Here is a 21816-nt window from a genome sequence, read left to right as displayed (position 1 = left end):
TTTGAAGATGTGCCTACTAAATGAAGTAGTAATTGTCAAAGGAGAATGGCTGACTAGTGTACCTATTTCTAAGTTAAAAAGGAATTTAATTTTTGCAACAAAATTGAGTAATCTGCCTTTCCCAACAGTCTTAGGACACTTTCCCTGGCTCCATCCTCCCCTCCCCTCTAGGTTAACACTATGATAAACAGGAAAGGGAACTGTGCAGCTAGCCCCTAAGCAACCCGCCCAGTCAGTTATGGTTACAGCTTTGTGTTTGCAAACAAGATATGAAAAACAACAGGAGTTCCTCATTTGTGTTTTAATGGTCAAAAAAGTTCCCTTCCAGAGGGACCTGGCCTGCAAAGAGCAACTGCATGCAATGAGTGGTCAACTACTTGTCTAGTCAAAGTATGAATTTCTGCTTTCTGAACCATTCTCTTCATCTGAAATGTCCACATCTGATGAGGCAAGAATACCTCAAGAGAATGTAAAGGATCCAACAACCACTAAGTCAGCAAAAAACACAATGACAGCAGTGTTAGAGAACCACATTCCAAGGGAGCTAATAGGAATGAATTTAGGTCTTTTCCAACTAGCATCCTGATAGGGCTCCTTCTCTCTTCCTGTTGAATCTATCTAAAAACCTAATTTTTAAGGAGCAGAATGTAAATTATAATGAAATTACTTAACTGGGTAGGAAGTGACATCCTAGATCTGTGTCCATCAAGAATCAGGAAAACACATGCTGATGCTGGTTCTCAACTAGGTCCCCATGTGGTAGAAGAACCTGTGAACATGGACGGTAAAATAAAATTAATCTTTGTTTTCTCTAACTGAAATTTGGCACTTCTTTCCATTACAAACGTAGGCAACACACTAGAATAGTAGTGGTAGCACTTGTGAATTTGTCACTAAGAGAAGTCACAGATCTTTTCAAATCACATGACAATTGTTGCAGATACTTTGATTTATACTTATCCCTATTTCAGATCATGATTGAGTATTAGGGGTGCTCCTGTATCCTGTTATTTACAAGGTTACTTAGGAAGTACACACATGTTACCATGTCATAATTTTATTATTTTGTAACTGTATCTCAACATAGTTGTCTTTCTTTGTAGTACTATGTATCTTTTAAGTTGAAAAATGTTTTAAAATTTAAAAACATTCTGAGAAGAGTCCATAGACATCACCCAGACTGACAAAGTCCATGCCCCTTAACAAAAATATTTAAGAACTTTTTAGGAGGCTCTTAGTCTTGATCTTGTTGTTTTAGGTGATTTCAGGGTTGTCCCATTGTAAAATCACAGCATCTATATATCCAGGGGCCTATACAAGTATTAATTTGGTGCATTTCCTATAACCTTAGTTACTTCTTTTTCAATAACACACCTTCACAAAAACCTCAGATGCTGTATAGTTTTAATACAAGGAATCATTTGATCTTCAAATCGCTGGTCAAAACAGCATCAACTTTCAGCTATTCAAGAGCTGACTATCTGAGCCATGAATCACCAAGATCCCCTTTTCTCCCTGGTTTCTTCTTTGGCTGTTTACCCTGTGGTTCTTTTACCGTGGCTCGCAGGTGCACTGACAGATAGGTGGGGCGCCCAGGGGAAATGACATTCAAATCTGACAATTTTCCTATATCACTAACAAGTTGTGGATGGGCGGAGGTCAAAAGCATTTATTAAATTCAGATCTTGATGGATTTTAATTGCCATGCCATTCCTGTCCCAATGTCCCTTGTCTTCCCTTGCCACTGCACCCCGATAGCTCTCATGAGACACTTATCAGATGCTATTTCATGTTGTTAGTTATCTTTGCAGTGCATATGCTCTTTGAGTTCATGAAACCTGTGTTATTTTTCACATGGGTTGCCCCTGAGGCTTGGCAGACAAAATACCCACCATCAATAGGTGTGGCTGAATTGGACAACTGTCTACTATGCATATTTAGCGGGCCTTCACACTTGAAGAGGCCAGTGCTAACATGATTATTTCTACCTTGGATTTATTTAAGCAACATCTATTCCAAAAACACTGAACACTTACTGTGTGCCCCACATTGTGCTAGAGATTAAAGACAAAGATGAATATAATATTACCACTTTCTCCAGAGAGTCTAGGGCCATGAGGATCTGCCGGACAATAACTATTGTGATGGAATATAATGAGAGCAAAGATAGAGGTTTGAAACAAGTATGTTAATGACACCAAAGAGGGAGTGGTCAATTCTGGAGAATGTGCATCAAAGAAGATGAGAAGGATTTGGCCAACGGGAAGGGTGAAATAGAGACTTTCTAGAAATGGAAAATTGCTAATCTTATCTTTCAACACTGGAGCAGTAGACAGAATTCTTTACCTATCCAACACCCACTCCCCTTCCCTCCTAGTTTGTATCTGAGAAGATCTCAAGGAAGATCTTCTCCTTCCCCAGACCCGGGCTCATGAGCCAAATAGAAGCCAATCACAATCCTTCCTTTTCTCTTTGCCAGCAACTGGTCCAGAGTGGACATGTGACCAATCCTGGCCAATGAGATAATGCAGGAATGCCTGCTCAGGACCTTTTCTTTGAACACATAAAAAAAAACCAGACAAGTTTGATAGGAGAAAGCTAGCCTTTCCCTTCTTGTCTTGAAACTATGACAACATTTTCAGCTATGGTAGCTATCTTGTGATAGCAGGAAGATAATCAGAGCCTGGGGGCTCTCTGATAGTGACACTGAATAGCAAACAATACTGGTCACAACTGGACTCCTCATGCGGAAAAATAATAATTAACCCTTACTTGTCTATGCTACGTATATAGTTTTTTCCTCACAACTAACACATCGTAAGTGATTCAGTTGCCTCTGCAAACTACTTTTCACAGTTCTCCCCTGTTGTACCAATGAGATCACATGACTAATAATCCTGAGTTGTACTGGCTGACTATCCCTGATCTGCATAACTGTTGGACTCAACTCCTTCAATCTCTCTGGTCATTTTAGGAAGACCCTTGGGGAACATCTTTGAGAACGTGATTTCCTTTCTGCTACTCTGCATCCTACCCCCACCCCACCATGCTGAAACAGTATCCCATGCAAAGCTAGGAGAAAGCCCTTCTTTCTGACTCTGTTTCACTTCCTTACTAGCCCCCAAGATGGTGTGAATGCCTTGAATGTCATAAACCTATGGTCAAAAAAACATCTTCTGTCTCCTGCCTACCCCTGCTCTTTACAGGGGAGTGTCAGAGACCTAAGAAACTTACTGGTTCCATTGACTTTTCTTTGTCCTTTTTCACAGAAGCCTAGCATCAATCTTTTCTTCAGACAGAACAAAACAGTAACAAAAGCTCGCAAGCACATCAAGCCAGGCCAGCAGAAGCCTCAGAGTTCTGGTTTACCAGTCCTGCGCAGCTTAGCCTCCGGTCAGCTCAGCCCAGAGCACAGTCGCACAAATGCAGGAAGAGACAGGAACACAACACTGCAGAGGGAGGCAGGCCCGGACTTCCTCTATCAAGTAAAGAAGTATAAATTGTAATCTCTGAGCAAGGGATTCCCAACAAGTGTGCCACGTGGTGTGTTGAGATACCATCCTACCCTCTGAGTTCCTGGGACTGCTGGGCAGAGCTTGGCAGCCAGAGCCCTCAGGCTGTCACCTCCAGCAGTGAGTGGCTTTGTGTGGGTCTAGGAGGGTGGAGCCAAGCAGAATGGGGCCTGATGGGGCCATGACAAAGACATCCAGGTATGGGGGGGGGGGGGGGGATAGGGAGTCACTGAAGGATTTCTAACAGATGGTCCCTGATCACCTTTAAGAGGGCAAAGCAAAGGCTGGATTGGAGGGATGGACAGTGCACCTGACACCAAGAATACCAGTCTCACCTAAAACAGCTCAGGTATGAAGTGATGAGGAACCAAACCAAGAGGTAGATAGGAGAAAACAGGAAGGATCTGGGATGTGAGAAATCTTAATGAAATGGGAATCAATGGGCTGCTGTCTGATTAGATATAGGGAGAGACAGAAGTATCCAAGATGATTTCCAGCTTTTGGATTGAGAACCAGGGTGAGAATTGGTGTTATCCAGTGAGACTGGGAACAGGTGGGGAAAAGGTGTGGCAGAAAATTGGTTTGAGCTGCTGAGTGTCCGAGGGAGATGACCAGTAGGCATTCACACACGTAGGTCTCAAGTGTAGACCACTCTGGTATAAGGATTTAGAATTTGTAGCAGATAAGTGATGGTGGAAGCCCATGAGCATTGGTGATATGGATTAGGGAGAACAGAGCAGTGATCAGAGTGCTAAAGACAGAGCAAACAATAGAAGCTTAACTCACACTGGCTCGAGTCAGAGGACTGGGACTCAGCACACAGTGCTTCTGGTCTCTCTCTCTGACTGACTGTCTCTTTGGGAGTGTTGGCTTCATTGCCTTCTATTTTAGACAGGACTTTTCTCCTAGGCAAAGCACAAAGTCACTGGAGCCCCAGATTATTCACTTCAGTAAAAGAATGTTTTATCTCCCACCATCTACCGTATTTTTCACTCCATAAGACACACTTTTTTCCCCAAAAAAGTGGAGGGGAAAATGCCTGTGCATCTTATGGAGTGAAAAATATGGTATTTTATTGAATATTTTAACACACCATTTGGTTCAGAATATTTTTTTCTTATTTTCCTCCTTAAAACCCTAGGTGTGTCTTATGATCGGGTGCATCTTATGAAGCAGAAAATATGGTATATAACAACCCTGGAAATAACTCTGATGGGTCTTACTTGGGTCACATGACCTGTCCTTAGACCAAACACAGTTGCCAGCTATGGGGCACTTGGGCTGGCCAGACCTGGGTCATGTTCCCACATCTGGTTGGGGGTAGTGTGCAGGGGCAGGTTCTATTACCAGAAGAAGAGGGATGGTGAAGATTTCTGGGCCGATAAATATAGTTATCCTGATTTCCTACATATCAAATTTTAAAAGATAGGTCAAAGAATGGGAACCAGTGAAGGAGACAGGAAGTTGAGATATCAGCTTTCCAGAGGCCAAGAACTGTTTCCTGGTCAAATGTTTCCTCCTTCCTCCACACTTTGGTACCTCGTGCTGTGCCTATAATCAAAAAGTGTATATGGGATGGATTCACAAACACTCCACATGATAAGTAGTGGGGGGTCTGTCAAAAGATGTAACAAATACTGACACCCAGAAATCTGATTGGGACAATATACAAAAGCACAGTTTTAAGTAGTTGGCTACCACTGACACAATTATTAATAGATCCTTTGAAAATAGCTCATCTTTTCCATCATTTGAATGAAGGCACCATATCAGCTTAGATAAAAATAGTTACAGTTGAGAATTTGACTTGGGAAATGTCTAATGGAAATCAGGTGGTGTTGTTTTAAAGAATGTTTTATTGCTCTGTTCTAGGACTGACTGTAATTTCATGCTGCATTTGCAAGCCTGCAGAAAAAATACTTTAATTACTATGGATGCCAGGTAAAAAGAGGAGGCCTAATCAAACCTTTATTAATAGGTGACATACTCACAACTTTAGAGAACAGATGCCAGGAAGGAATGAAAGCTTGTAAGCCACAGTCAACCACCACCAACTCCCCGCAGGCAGTAAATGTATTTTTTTTTCTTGTCAAGTACCTTTTATATCCACCAGGGGGAATCCTGCTGTGCATCAAAGCTTGGTTGTTTCTATGCTTAATGGAATTATACACCCATGAAAATTTATCTACTGATGGGGTGTGTCCTCCACTCCAAAGGGCTCAGAGATCTGGCATGTCATATTCTTCAAACAGATTAGAGAATATTATTCAAGATATGTTTTTAAAAATCCATTTTATAATTCTCACTGGATTTAGAAGGGATCCACTAACCATCTTAGATGAAAGTCTTTTATAAACCAGAAGTTTCTATCATGAAAAAGAGGGTTCTTATTTGCTAGAATCTCTGCTTACTTAAAATATAAAATGCTGAATCTGTGTTGTTTCAACTTTAAAGTGCTTAATTTTAAAAATTTGTTCGACACTAGTGTGATCTTAGTGCTCAATGGAGTTCTTAAAGTACTATTGGCACTCAGTTGGTAATTATTATAAGCTTGTCTAACATAATTACAGTATAATACTCTTCCCTTTTCAACACAAAGCCATTTTTAAACAAAGTTGGGAAGGTGCTGTAAAAAAACAAATAATTCAAATGCAATGTTCAGACTTGCATTCAGTGATAACTCCTCCATATTGTCAATAATTTTTTGTGGCCAGATATTACTTTTCTATTTTTTGTGTTCTCTGTCTCTGCAGAGATAATCAATTCACAAATTCACAAAAATGTATGCATTGTGTGTATGCCCGGTAAAGTCATTCTGTTTGACTCCTGATCCTAAAGATTTTACAGTCTTTAGTGTTCATTTCAACCAATGTTTGTTGCTATTGATTCTGTGAAAGGCCCAGTAAGCTGCATAGAGATGGAACTGCCAGTCTAGCTCACTGCCACACCTCCAGGCCTCAGCAAATGCTTAGCACTTGGTAGGTTCTCGGGAAGTATTTGTTAAAGGAATGAGCAGGGAAATGAACAAAAAGTTTGAGGCATAAAGGGAATCATGAAGATAAATTGAATAAGAAACCATCCTTGACCTCAAGGAAACCCAAGTAGAAGAGCTACTTTGCACACCACTAGTGCATAGTATACAATGTAAACTGCAATACATAAATGCTATCATAGACTGGCAAACAAAATGCTATTCACGTTCAGGGGAGGGAATTCATAACCAAATGGGGGAATCCGTTTAGTTAAACAAATCCAATAGGCAAGTTTGAGTGCACTGTGAGAACAGAACCTGGCACAGAAAAGATATTCATTACCACACTGGAATAAATAAATAAACACATGATGTACTAGGTCCCGTGCTAGTTCCTAAGGGAACAAAGATACGTTAGAATTTGATGTCTCTTTTAATTTAATAGTTTGTGTGTGTGTGTGTATGTGCGTGTGTGTGTGTTTGTGCGTGTGTGTATGTTTAAGGAAATCACAGTCTAGCAGAGGATTAACTTTCAAGAAATACTCCCAGAAAAAAAGAAAGAAAGAAAGAAGAAAGAAATACTCCCAGGACAAAGTGGCTTTAAATTGGCCTTGAAGGATGAGTAGGAGTTTGCAAGGTGGAGAAGCAGGGAAGGATGTTTGAGGTGAAAAGCGTAGCACATGCAAAGGCACAGAGCATGAAAGGACCTGGTTTGTCTAAAAGAGGACAATACCAAGTATATTGCTAGCTCTTCACATGAAGCCTGATATACGAAAGTCCCTTAATAAAGACTTGTTTGTTTCTTTTTAACAGCAATGATAGTAAGAGCCAAAAGGTTACATAAGTCTTAAGTGCTGGTCAAACCCAAGCTATATAATATGCTCAATACTGGATATGTGCCCGAGACATGCCAGTTAAAATCCCTTCTTAAGAATGAGATTTGAAATAGGTGTCATGGATTGAATTGTGTTCCTCTAAAATTCATATGGGAAATCCTAATCTCAGTATCTCAAAATGTGACTGTATTTGAAAATGAGATCTTTAAAGAAGAAAAATAAAGTCATTAGGGTACAACCAAACCCAGTATGACTGGTATTCTTATGAGAAGAGGAAAGTTAGACAGATGCATGCAGAGGGAAGACTATGTGAAGACACAGGGCAATGGTGACCGCCTACAAGCCAACGAGAGAGGCCTCTGCCAACACCTTGACCTCAGACTTCTAGCCTCCAGAGTTGTGAAGAAATAGATTCTGTTGCTTTAACACCCCTGTCTGTGGTATTGATTATTGTGGCCCTAGGAAACCAATAAAATGGTTAACCAAGTGTTAGAGCCCTGGTATCTAATAATGGTAGTAATAATAATGTTATTACTTAGTGAGCACTTCCTATATGACAGGCATTGGATTAAATGCCTTACATACATTAGCTTATTTAACATGCTTTAAGACCTCATGAGACAGATGCTTTTTACTTTTTTCCTTCAGTCTACAATGAGGATGCTGAGGCTCGGAGAGCCCAAGGCTGCAGAGCTAGTACAAGGTGGCTCTGGTTGTAAAGCCTGGGCCTGATGAGGCCCCGGCTAGCCTGCAGAGTCTTGGTTCACAGAAGAAGCATCTCTTTCTCATAGCACACCCAACCCCAGGCTAGGATGCAGGGCTGAATGAGCAGAAGATGGGCTGAATTTCAGTCCCTCTTGGCCGGATGCCCTGGTGCAGGGTTAACCTTTTGTGGTGGCCCACTCTGTACCCAAGCCCTTAATCATTACATTGGAATGCCCAAGCTGGGTGGCTAGGGCACCATCGCCAAGGAAGGAGCAGGTGGGTGCATAAAGGGATTCTGAGAGCTGAGGACGCAAAGCTCACCTGCTCCACAGATGGCAACGAGGCCTATGGGAGCCCAGGACCGTGAGTTCCAGGTCCCCGTGGGAGGTCTTCCAGTGCTCCTGTACCACAAAGGGGTCTTGATTCAGCCTAATTCTGCTAACTCACCTATGAACTGTACTGTCTCCATTTCTCAGTCGGCAAGAAATCCAATTTGCTAGGATCACACATCTGTCCTGTCACTGTCACCCCTGCACCACCACCACCACCACCACCCCGGAAAAAAATCAAAGAGACTGAGAAATGCATCTTTGACTATTTGACTAAGAATGTAAGTGTGCCTTTCTTCACAATTAATGCTCCTGAATGTCCCAAATTTGCAGCTTCCACCGTGGGGAAAAACCTCTGACGGCGTAAATAATTAATCACCATTAAGGATGTCCAATAAATGAGAGCAGTCAGGTTTCAAATTGGCCGGTTCACATGATTAAAGTGCAGAAGGCATCGCAGGGTAAAAATAAAGTACCCTCCAAGAAAAGTACTGTCTTAGAACTCCAGATGGTTTCTATTTCTACTCCATGGATTGCTGTGTCTCACCTGTCCTTGAGCCACGAAGGCACCTAGAATATCCAATTTATCTTTAAATATTAGTGGGGAGTGGGCTGGGTGAGGTCTGGAGATGAGGAAGTATGGCAATCTCTTAATAATCCTGTTTTAATAACAAGGAATAAAAATGGAATTTCTAGACTGTATTGAAGGGACTGCTGAAGCTCAGACTTAAGGAGAAATGTCTAAAAGGGGGGGGGGAGCACATTCAGTTTCATGTCTTATTTGAAAAGATACTTCAAAAGTTCAGCAGTGTTTCGGAGATCGTGACCACCCCCGGCCCCCACCACCTTCTGAACCCGTAGCTCTCAGTAGTCCTGCTTGACTTCTAAAACACAGCTTTTACTTTTATGATGTGCTGGCAAGAAGATATAATCCTACCTAGTCAGGTTTCTATTCGTCTGTATCACAGGTGAACTTGGTGTAAAAAGCCTGCACAGAGGGAAGAAGAATAGAGCTGTTCCCATCGCCAGATTTGGGGGGAACCAAATGTTTGGAGAGAAAGACCAGGATGTGCCTTGCAGTCGTCCATGCTTTCCATCAACGGACAAACAGAACGGACGATTCTCACTTCTCCGTCCATATTTGGAGGGAGGTTGGTTCATCAGTTATGGTTCTGGCAGGAAACAGGTACCTCATGAACAGATACATTAATGGAGGCATGGGCAGGATAAAAGGAGACCGATAAAGACCAGCAGCAGAGGGAGGCACTGGCTCTCAAAGGCCTGAGGAGCAAGTAGGGTGAGGGAAGGGTTGTAACAGAGAAGGCTGGGACGATGCCTGTGGCTGTGAGGAAGGACTGTCCGCAGGATTTTGGCTCCAGGATTTCCTCCAGTGAAGAGGCAGCAGGAGAATAAACATCTGGACATCACCCTGGGTCTCGTGCTGGTGCTTCTATCGGGTGAATCCAACCAGGAAGCCAGAAGGAAAAGGAGAGGCACGTAAGTGTTCATCCTCAGGGCATAAGCCAGGAAGGGAAAGAATGAGTAAATGGTGTACAGGGAGAAGTTGATAACATCAGCCCAGATGGGGAAGAAGAACTAAACGGGGATGATTAGAGAAGGGGGGGGGAAGGCTCAGCTTAGTCTTCCATGGGATTTGCACCTGGGATTCTGTGCATGAAGCTTCACACGTACAGTGGTCGGCAAAGCGTGGCTTGCAAGCCACATGCGGCTCTTTGGCCCCTTTTGAGTGTTTAGCAAAGGCCAGTTTAGGAGTACACTAATTAAGTTAATAACAATGTACCTACCTATATAGATTCAGTTTAAAATATTTGGCTCTCAAAAGAAATTTCAATGGTAGTACTGTTGATAGTTGGCTCTGTTGACTATTGAGTTTGCCGACCACCAGAAGAGATGCTGTTGGACCTCCACATTGCCGGTGCCATCCCCAGAGCAGCTGACAAGTGGAGTAGCCCTCCCCATGGGGACTACATGGCAGGCTTCCCAACAGCAACAACCCTGCTCAGAGCTGATGCCAGTCACTCCTGGCCCACCTTGGTGGGAGTACTTTCCAGGAGTTGAAAGGACAGAAGAATGAGAAGGGGTGTGAATACGAGACTGCTCACCGCCAAGTCCAGCAACTTTATTAGTCAGCTCGGAGCATCTCCCCATCAGAATCCGAAGGAAACAGAACGATGAGTGACCGTGAAGGTATCTGTGTGTTTATCTTATCTTCGATTCATTTCAAGAGTTTGAGTTATTATTAATGTGAGGGCCTGGTTTCTGGCAGCTCTTCTCTTTGAATGGGTTCATGCAAAGCTGCCAGTTATCAAAGGATCCAGGGCCCAGGATTATGCTGACAGGGAGCCTCAGAACTGTCATGGCAGAACAGAGACGTGGGAAGAGACGCTGCATTCAAGAGGGATCAGCATTTTGTGTCTGGTCGTTCAAGCCCTTTTGGCTTCATATTTCAAAAGAACAGCAAGTAAAGTAAGAGCTGAGACAGCCTTGAATCTTGTGAAAATCAGGGAAAAGCTGGTGATCAAGAGATTGCTCAGCAAGTTACAGAGATTCGCCAACTCTGAAGAAATACTAAAGCGATGATTTTGTGTACTTCACACAGAGGGAACTCTAGCTGGTTTGGAAAAAACACTGAGATGGCTGATGAGTTACCATATTTTGCTTTCAACAGGTAGGGGTCTCAGACTCTCAGCACTGCTGGCTTTGGTGTATGTTTTGAAGAAAGAACACGAGAGAAACTTCATTGCATGGAGTGTACTACCTGTGATATAAGAAACTAGGGTGATGTGATGGAAGACAATTTGACTTTGGGTGACGGATATGCAACATAATCAAATGTCAAAATAACCTGGAGATGTTTTCTCTGAACATATGTACCCTGATTTATCAATGTCACCCCATTAAAATTAATAATATTAACAAAAAAAGAAACTAGGGTGATGGCCTAGACACCACCATTTCTTAAAAACATCGACAGTTACGTCCTTTCCATAGGCAATCGCTCATTTATCCCTAAAGCTGAGTGAAGGCCCTTATTTAGCTTAAAGGAGGACATTTTGACCTGGAATAAAGAATTGTTTCTTTATATGTACTATCCATTCTCCCATCTACTATTGTCACTCTGCTGGTGAAAGACCATGACCTGTTAAGCTAGGATGTGGGAAAAGAGAACAAGTGTAATGTTAGAGCTGACCCCAAATTCAAAAGGTATCAAAGGGATACCACTGAGCCTTCATCACCTGAACCAAAGGCACGAGCACCATCACCAGGCAGAAGCATGTTCAGCAATTGTCTGGGGCCCTGTTGGGTGGGTGGGGAAAACGAGTCACTCACTGTGTTCCTCCAGCCACATCTTAACTGTGCTGCACTGGACTGACTGCTCATGTTGACTAAACTGCATTCAACTTGTCCCTCAGCATCAATTCAAACTTATTAAATGGCTCTTCATCTTATCTGTTTTCAACCATCTACCCATCAGCCGGCTAGAATGGAGGCTGGCTCCTTTCTTCCTGTCAGTCACCAAAAGGGGCGAGGAGCTTTGATAAGGGCCTGGATGTGGAAGACCACATAGACTGGAGCTAAGCTGTGGCAAAAGAAATGGCCTGTCTTAAGTCTTAGAAGGACAATACTGGTGCTATTCAACCCACTGGGTAGTGTTTCCCAAATGCGGCCTTGGGGTTGTAACTGTAGACAAAGCATAAAGAGAATTCATTGATCACCAGAACTAATGTTCTTGGTTGCATCCAATCCCTGCTGACCCAGTCATCCCTACAGACCTTTGTTAGTTAGTTTTGGGGATTTTTTTTTTGTCAGAAAGAAAACTGAAGCACCCATGATAGCCATCTTGTGACTCTGACCAATTGCCTGCTGAACAGTTCTTAATGTCCCAAGCCTCAGCAGGAAACCCTAAATCTGTAAAGTCCTGTCCAGCAGAAATGAGTCTGATTGCGGGTAGTCTGGTTAACCCAGATTGCCTTCAGTGCCTGAGGGAGTGAATATGTTCTCATTATGAAGACTTCCCCATCTAATGAAGGCTACAAATAAAACTGCTTGGAATCAGTCTGAACTGCCTGTCTCCGTGGTAGAAAGCCTCTTTCTGAAGGATAAATGTGTGCCATCTTCTTTTTGGAGGGTTTGGGGGAGGGGGTGGCATCAGCTAGTTGCGTTACAAGGAGTTCTGAGTGTGCAATAAGTGACACCCAACAGGACGGGCTCTGTCAGTTGGAGAGGGAAGTTTTGTTACCAATGGGACTTGTACCCTTGGCTAGATAGCAGCATCCAAGAGAAAGAAATCAAAGACATACAGAATCCACATGCCTAAATATTTATTTCTGTTGTTTGTATTTCCCACACTTTTCACATATGAACTTGTGTCCTGAAGGTGGAGCTTTAGTACACAGGAAGATTGGAAAGGGGCAAACATGCTTGTACAAAATGGGGCAGAATCAGCAAAGAATACATTTCTGTGCATCCTAGTTTCCTATATTTTTCACACCAAAAAGTAGGCACAGATTCAAATTTCTTTCACAGTAGGAGCCTGCATTCAATTAAATGGGAGGGAAGAGAAGTCTGCTCTCAAGAGTGGGGCTTATGGCCCCAGTGGGCTTGTGAGAAACTGTAGCCATCAAAGCCATTTATACTTCTTGATGGTAGTATTTTTAAGATTTTTTTTTCCAAAGTGAGGCAGCAATGAATTGAGTAGTGATCAAAATGCTGTACCATAGAGTATGTTTAATCCAAATAGCTCCCAAGATGGTCTGCTACTGATTGTACCAACTCTACAGGACTTAGAGAAATTACCTGGTTAGCAGTGAAGTAAGACTATCTCTGCAATGGAATTGAACTGCTCCTTCTTAGCACATAACAGCCCTGCCACAGCCGATTTACAAGGGCAGAGAAGATCAGTGTGTTCTTCATCACTCGCAGGGAAAACTTCAAAATACTAGCACATAAATCCCTACTATGCCATGAAGGGCTCTCTGAGCTTTTGCAGATGTTTCTTGGATACGACTTTTTCCATTTCCAGCAGTGCGAAAATACTCGAAAAAATTCAGGTGGGCAGAAAATGGGGCACAAGGGCGGATTATTTTGAAGCACAGAGAGCATCTGATTCATCTTGCCTACAATCTGATTCACATCAGGCCCGAACCTCAGGCCTTTCCCCTTCCTCCTCCTCCGTTTCCCTCACTGGCACCCCAACCACCATCATCACAGCAGACAGGGCAACCTTCTTTCTCACAGGAAAGCATTTGCTGCCTACTGGCAGGCAAAGATAATGTTATCCAATTTCAAAGAAGGAAATTATGAATGGAAAGATGACCTCTCTGAATTCAGAATGTGAGAGCCGCTGATGGAATGATATAATCCTTTAACAGCACATCTAGGGCAGAAACTCATGTTTCTGTTCTGCTTTTTGCTTTAGCTCACTCTCCTTTCCTCAAGCCTTCCAAAGCTCCCGCGCCCGCCTTACCCCTCAGCACTGGGGAGAACAGGAAGCACTGCTGTAGAAATGTACACCTGACACAGCTGCTCCTTCAGGAGAGCTCAGCATCCCTACCCCACCCCTCAAAAAAACAGATTCTATCTAGAGTTGGGGGACTGGGAGGGGAAGGAAGACAGGGGGTGCAGTTATCCTCCCTGGAGCCTGAAAACAGACTGGGCAGAGACAGATTGTTTCCCAAGTTTGTGTAGGGTCCTCAGGATGCCCTGGAGCCCTCCAGGATCACCTGGTGGTGCTACCAGTGGCAGCTTGGGCAGCTGGGAGGCATTTATGTATCCTTTAGGACAGTGGTCCCTAACCTTTGTTGGGCCACGGACTGGTTTAATGTCAGAAAATATTTTCACGGACCGGCCTTTAGGGTGGGACGAATAAATGTATCACGTGACTGAGACAAGCGTCAAGAGTGAGTCTTAAAGTAAATCAGAAAAAAAACTAAGAACTATATGAATCCATACATAGAAGGGACATAAAAATGAGACTCAGAGACATGAACAAGATTGTGATGGCAACAGGGGTAGGGGGTGGGGGGAGGGGGGATGGGGTGAAGAAGGAGAGAGGGGTTGGGGGAGGGGAGGGGCACAAAGAAAACCAGATAGAAGGTGACAGAAGACAATTTAACTTTGGGGGAGGGGTATACAGCACAATCAAATGTCAAAATAATCTAGAGATGTTTTCTCTCAACATATGTACCCTGATTTATCAATGTCACTGCATTAAATTTAATAAAAAAAAAAAGAGTGAGTCTTAGACGGATGTAATAGAGGGAATCTGGTCTTTTTTTTAAAATAAAACATCGTTCAGACTTAAATATAAATAAAGCGGAAATAATGTAAGTTATTTATTCTTTCTTTGCGGACCAGTAACGGTCCGCGGCCTGGGGGTTGGGGACCACTGCTTTAGGATACCTCCTTCTGAGAAATCATGAACCATCACCCAGGGGAGGTAGTCTTCGGGTGTGCCATGATTCAGAAGCACAGGGTAGGGGTCGCCCTGGCTGGATAGCTTGGTTGGTTAGAGTGTCCTCCAGAAGTACAAAGGTTGCTGGTCAGATTCCTGGTCAGGGCTCGTACAGGAATAGCTCCATGTTCCTGTCTGTCTCTCTCTCCTTTTGTTTCTCACTGAAACAAACAAACATACAAAGAAAAATTTTTAAAAAAACACAGGGTGGGATAAAAAGTATGTTTACAGTTGTGAGTACACAAAACACAGTTTATTCTTGTATTATCACTTACTAATTATAACAAATCTACTTTCCTTCACCCTGTATGCTGTACTTCAGAAATTCTTGGTGGCTTGGGGGCAACAGGCTGCTATTTGCCCTCTACTAGAGTGGGTGAGGCCTCAGAGGGTTCTAAGCAAAGACATAGGAAAGGATAAGAGAGAAGACAGTCTTCTAAGGAAATAAGGGCACCTGCTCTAGGATTAGAAGGCTGGGCAGGGGAGGAGAGGTTGTAGCATTTAACCTGGGGAACTTTGCAGTCACGCCTGCCAAGAACCATCCCTGGGTATTATTGTAATGGCCACAGGTGGTACTTGGCTAGAGCAGGAGGTGTCAGTGGCCCGGGAGCTAGATATGGATTTGTCGATTCCGCTGTTTACCAGCAGTAGGGCCCCAGGCAAGTTCCATAAGCTCTCCATGATCATTCTCCTCACTACTAAATGAGAATAATAGTCACTAATTAATAGGGTTGCTATGGGCATTAAATGAGTCTTAATCTATATAGTGAATTTTGAACAGCACCCAGTATGTAGTAAGTGTTCAGTAAATATTAGGCATTTTCAATAAGGTCAGACGGTGAGTAGAACTTTCAAAGTGCTAGATTCGAGAGCCTGGCACTCGGTTGCCACGGGAGATTAGAAAGCCTTTTCAAATATGGGAGCTCCAGCCCCGGGGATTGTCCAGAACCAGAGTCTTGGCGCCTGCCTTTCGCCCATCTCACTCCTCTGACCAGGGAAATCCATCCCCAATGATAGGGGCGTCTTGATCCCGAGTCCCTAGCTCGTCCACGTCTCCTGAGCGCCTCCACAGGGCCTCCCTTTCCCCCGCTCCACACCTGTCAGCCGTCCTCGCAACCTCCCTGTGGCCCCAGTCCCGGGCCTCAGCTGCAACCTCCAGCGCCCGGGGTCCTGGCTCCCCAATCCTTGCGTATCCCCTCCTGCCCTGCTGCTCTCGTAAACAAAACCCAAGCGTTGGAGCAGCCCCGCGGGCGGACGCGCGCGGGAGCCCGCTCGGTGCACTGTTAGCGCGCCCCGGGAACCCCGGGCGAGCCAAGGGGCGATGGTGGCGGCCGTGGCGGCAGCCGCAGGAGACAGCTTTGTTTTGAATAGATGAAAGAGGCCACCTACACAGTAACCCAAATTATGAGATCTCCCTCCTCCCTATCTCACCGAATCAAGAGGGGAGGGGAGATGGGCGTGGAGGCAGGGCGGGCGGGCAGGAGGCGGAGGGCGGAGGAGGAAGAGGATGAAGAAGGGGGCCAGTTGCATCCCACTTTCACAATGGGAAAGTGAAACGCACAAGCGCACCCAACCTCTCCAGCCCTCCCCGCCTGCCTCACTCCCCCTCCTTCCCTTCCGCGCCTCCCGGAGAGCGCCAGCGCTGCACAGAGGAACTCTCCGGAGAAGGAGGGCGAGGAGGAAGCGGTGCCGGAGCGCGCAGGGCTTGCCACCACCGCCGCCGCCGCCGCTGCACAGGCTGCCGGAGCGAGCCCGCCGCGCGCCGCCCTCTCCGCTCCCCTTCCCAGGCGAGCCGCGGGGATGGGGCGGCCGCGGGAGCCCGAGCGCGCGCAGGAGCCGCCGCCGCCCGCGTCTCCGTCGCCGCGCGCCTGAGCCGCCGTCGCCACCTCGCGCCCTGCCCCGGGGCGAACCGCCCAGCCCCATGGAGGTCTCCCGGAGAAAGGCACAAACGCGCCCCTCGCGCTCCGCCGCGCCGCTGCCCCTGCTCGCCTATCTGCTGGCTTTGGCGGCGCCCAGCCAGGGCACTGACGAGCCCGTGTGGCGGTCCGAGCAAGCCATCGGAGCCATCGCGGTGAGCCGGGCGGACGGCGTGTTCGTGGCGAGTGGTAGCTGCCTGGACCAGCTGGACTACAGCCTGGAGCACAGGCTCTCGCGCCTGTACCGGGACCAAGCGGGCAACTGCACGGAGCCCGTCTCGCTGGCGCCCCCCGCGCGGCCCCGGCCCGGGAGCAGCTTCAGCAAGCTGCTGCTGCCCTACCACGAGGGGGCGACCGACCTCGGGGGGCTGCTGCTAACGGGCTGGACCTTCGACCGAGGCGCCTGCGAGGTTCGGCGTCTGGGTAACCTAAGCCTCAAATCTCTGCGCAACGGTACCGAGGTTGTGTCTTGTCACCCGCAGGGCTCGACGGCTGGCGTGGTTTACCGTGCGGGCACGCCGAACCGCTGGTATCTGGCGGTGGCCGCCACCTACGTGCTGCCAGAGACTGAGACGACCAGTCGCTGCAACCCCGCGGCGTCCGACCGCAACACTGCCATCGCGATCAAGGACACGGAGGGGCGCAGCCTAGCCACGCAAGAGCTGGGCCGCCTCAACCTGCGTGGGGCAGGCGCGGGCAGCCTGCACTTCGTGGACGCCTTTCTCTGGAACGCCAGCGTGTACTTCCCCTACTATCCCTACAACTACACGAGCGGCGACGCCACGGGCTGGCCCAGCATGGCGCGCATTGCGCAGAGCACCGAGGTGCAGTTCCAGGGCCAGGCGGCCCTCGACTGCGGCCATGGGCACCCCTACGGCCGCCGCCTGCTCCTCTCCTCCAGCCTGGTGGAGTCTGTGGACGTCTGGGCTGGAGTGTTCAGCGCGGCCACCGGGGAGGGCCAGAAGAAGCGCTCCCCAGCCACCACGGCTCTCTGCCTCTTCAGGATGAGTGAAATCCAGGTGCGCGCCAAGAGCTGCAGTTGGGACTTCGAGCCCACCAAGCACAACTGCGTAAGTCCTGTCCCTGGACGCTGCCGGGAGCGCTCCCGCTGGAGAGCCGCCGCCGGTGCTGAGCGGGAGGGAGACCGGGCTGGCATTTACCAGGTCCGGGATTCACACAGTCCGGTGGCAGCCTGACGGCCGTTCTCTCGGTCTTCGAGGCCTCGGAGGCTAAAGCACGACCAGAGGTCCCCAAAGGGAGTGTAAAAAGGGAGGTAGAGAGGGTAGGAGTTAGGCTCAAAACTCTAGTGACTGCATCTCAGTGCCATCCTTCTCTATCCAAACGTGGACGCTTGTTTGGGGCTGAGCCTCCCCATGCCGCCCCACCCCCTCCCTTCCCAAATCGCTAACCCAGCTGTGTGATCTTAGCAGGCATATGGCTTGGACCCCTTTCCTCAACATGGTTACTAAACATAGTGCCCTCGGCAGAGAAGCCACTGAACCTAAAGGACTTACTGCCACACCCCAAGCTTTGTGCCCCCCCGCCACGGTAACACCTGTGATGTGGTCAGAAGAGTTGGTATGGTAGCCAGCTGAACAGGAGACAGAGCTAACCTGGAAAAGAGGCTCCTGTTTGGCGGAACAGTACCCTCAGCGCGACCCACTGCAAGGGGGCGGGGTTGTGGTTCTGCTGAGGGTGTGATGTGGTCTCCAGCCCGCGGGAGAGGCTGGGATGGCAGAGGTGGCTTTGTGGGTAAAAGCTTCACCCTGAAGTGGAAAACAAGAGAAAGTGTTGGGGTGCTACACGCAGTTTCTGAGCTTCAGGTTGCCTGACTAAATCATGGGGTTCAGAGGCACCACCCTTGTGTTGTACCAGCCAGGCAAAAGGCACAGGCTTCTTTTGGGTTCCCAGGGCAGCCACAGCGTGACTCTTGAGATTGGCATTTCTTTGACTGGAAAATAAAGCGCGGTTCAAGAGGGTCCAGTTGATGGGGATTATGGAGCCATTGTGCACTTCTCAGAGGCCGTTTTCCTTCCAAGGCTGCTGGCACATCAACTCCACATATGGCTCCTGAGAGGGGAGCCTGCTGAGAGCCTCCTTTATAACTGGACAGAAATCAAAGAGCAGAAATTAATGGCTACAGGTGTTACCATTGTTTTGGCATAAAATGTGTCAGGCAGGGGAGAAGTCTCCACTTGGAAAAGGTGTCGTGTTGGTACAATTGTTGGGTAAGCATACAGGGGAGCATTGGCTCTAAGGTGTACTAATATGTGTATAGAAAGACACTCCCAGCTCCACCCACCCCTTTCTGTGCAAAGCCCTTCTTATCAAATATTAGCCCTATTATCCAGGGAGCATAAAAAACTGAGGTTTTTTGCAAGGCTCCTTAGAATGGTCATTTGCTTCTTCCTCCTTGCCTGTCACTTGTGTGCTGAGACACACATAAAATGCCTTCATTTAGTACTGGTATAATTTTTTAAAGCATAAATGACACATAATGTACCCTAAAGGACTTCATCTTGCTATACACATATACAATAATTTAATATTTAATATCTGCCTTTATTAGCTCTTTATAATCTAATATTCAATAGTTCAAGTTTGGCAAAAATTATCACTTTCTACTCCTCCATTGAAAGACTTGAAAATACTCCCCAATATTACTTTGTGTCAAGCTTTAGGCATCCTTGGTGTCTGGGGTTAATGACAAGACAGCTCAGAGTCCCACAGCAGGTAATAACAGTGGAAGTCCAAGCTTTGCCATCTGACAGCTGTGTAGATGTGTGGAGCCAAGATATTTCTCTTGACTGCTTCCCTCCACCCATTGGGTCCTGGAGGACTTAGTTCCCTCTCAAACCCAGCGGGCATCCCAAATGCACTCAGAATCCACTTTCTGGCTTGATCAGGTGTTCCTACTTGTGCTGGGGTGAGGAGGGGAAGGGACAGTCGGAGAGCTGTTTATCGTCTTCACGGGAGCTTCTGGGAGAGAGCTGCTCTTGGGAATCAAGCAAAGGATAAATGCATGCTGCCAAAAGGCTGGAATTGGAAAAAAAAAATTACAAGAGGTTCCTCCGCAGCATTTCTTGCTGCTGTTCTTTTGTGTGTGTGTGTGTATGTGTGTGTGTGTGTGTATTTTTCTGAAGTTGGAAACGAGGAGGCAGTCAGACAGACTCCCGCATGCGCCCGACTGGGATCCACCCGGCATACCCACCAGAGGGCAATTCTCTGCCCATCAGGGGCATTGCTCTGTTGCAACCAGAGCCATTCTAGCGCCTGAGGCAGAGGCCATGGAGTCATCCTCAGCGTCCGGGCCAACTTTGCTCCAATGGAGCCTTGGCTGTGGGAGGAGAAGAGAGAGACATAGAGGAAGGAGAGGGGGAGGGGTGGAGAAGCAGATGGGTGCTTCTCCTGTGTGTCCTGGCCGGGAATCGAACCCAGGACTCCTGCACGCCAGGCCAACACTCTACCACTGAGCCAACCGGCCAGGGCGCTGCTGTTCTTTATTGAGAACTCCCAGTGTGCTCAGAGCTATGTGTTCTGAAAGACAGGTGACTCTACCCCCTGAGTTTGTCATCCAAGTTAAATAATATACAGTACTCTGGTTCAAACAATAGCATGTCATGGTTGCACAGGTAGGAGCCTAGAGTTTTGCTTTTCTTTTTTTCTTCCCTCATTTAAGTAAGTTTCATGCTGCTAAGTATGTACTAAAAAGTCTTAATGGAATTGAATTTCAAGAGGGGTTTGAAAAATTTTTTTAAAAGGTGGCAGTTTTGACAAAAAAGCTGACAATTTTGTAAGCTATTAAATAGGCAGATAAGATACTTCATTCAACAAGCATTTGTTTGATGCCTGCTAGTGTAAGCAACACTCGGTGCCACTGATTTTGCCACTGAAAAGACAATGGCAGGTTGCAACCCCATTTAATGGGGTCATGGGATCAGTGTGCCCCTGGTTGTCACAGAGAACAATGATGTCACTTGAATGGCATTTGTTCTGCATTTTATTTTCAGGTTTGAATGTGTTTTTGGAAAAGGCATGCTGAATTATAGGCGCCTAAAACAGGATACGGACTTGAAACACTCTCTAGAGGGAGCCTCAATAGATTCCAGCGGTGGTTCCTTCAGAACCGACAGACATCCAAACAGGAAGCCACAGGCAGTGAGGCACAGCGGCTAGATTTGCTGGCCTTCCCCCCCTCCTCCTAGATGGCTTGCTCTGATTTTCCATCTTCAGTCAACCATGGGTGGCAAAGTGACAGGAGCAACTGGGTTGTGTTGTCTTGTTTCTTAGTTCTCTTCTTATCACATGCTGCTGACTCGCTTTCCCTCCAGCTTCTCCTGCGAAGGATTTGTTTGTGGGATGCTGGTGCGACGAGCCTTTTCCACACCGGACTATTACTTTTTCTGCCTTGCCACCAACTTTGAATCCCCTTTCACAACTCTACCAGGTTAGCTACAGCACATGAAGGTGCCAAGGCAGCCGATTTCTGTATACCTTAATAAATAACAACAGTCCTATAATAATCCTTAAGAAATATTTGCACAGCACTTCACCAGATATTATTTCAAGCCCCTCATCAAGTCCGAGGCTGAGTCCAGGGGGAGCATTCCCATTCACCTGATGAGGAAGCTCAACAGAACAGAGCAGCAGGTGCCAGGGCCTTCCACCTTAAACCTTGGTCTTGCAATGTCTAATTGAGGATTATTTCCACTTCTCTGGTGCTTCTCAAATTTGTCCTCTAACTGAAAAGGCAGCAGCCCTAAGATGTGGGGTTGAGGCTGGAGGGTGCCCCTGGAAATAGTTTTAAGATTTCATGTGATTTTTTTTCATGCTATTTCATAACTATCTGTGTGCTTAGGCTAATGTAAAAAAAATGAATGTTTTAAATTATGTACAAGTTAATGAGTTTAACTTCCTCCCTGTCTGAACTCCAGCGACTCCTGGAACACCAATGCACTTGTAGAAAGTGTTTGTACTTGAGTTTTGAAGTCTGATTATTCCAGATTTGTTTGGCTGCCATAGTTGGGTTTGGGGTTAGTTTTGGTTTAAATATGGAGGCCATCCCCTCTGTA

The 21816-nt window shown here is 46.4% G+C and overlaps 1 protein-coding gene across 1 annotated transcript in view; it reads left to right on the top strand.

Annotated features, from left to right (window-relative positions):
• Positions 1–16386: 16386 nt before the first annotated feature.
• The window catches only part of PLXNC1 (plexin C1), a 168415-nt gene continuing 162985 nt past the window's right edge, over positions 16387–21816 (top strand). Inside the window, exon 1 of the mRNA XM_066257745.1 lies at positions 16387–17814. Coding sequence (XP_066113842.1) covers positions 16750–17814 — 1065 coding nt within the window. The 5' untranslated portion in view covers positions 16387–16749. The remainder of the gene's footprint in view (positions 17815–21816) is intronic.

This window comes from Saccopteryx bilineata, chromosome 2 (assembly GCF_036850765.1).
Source record: "Saccopteryx bilineata isolate mSacBil1 chromosome 2, mSacBil1_pri_phased_curated, whole genome shotgun sequence".
In the NCBI taxonomy this organism is placed as follows: Eukaryota; Metazoa; Chordata; class Mammalia; order Chiroptera; family Emballonuridae; genus Saccopteryx; species Saccopteryx bilineata.
This window is presented reverse-complemented; position numbering and strand designations above follow the sequence as displayed.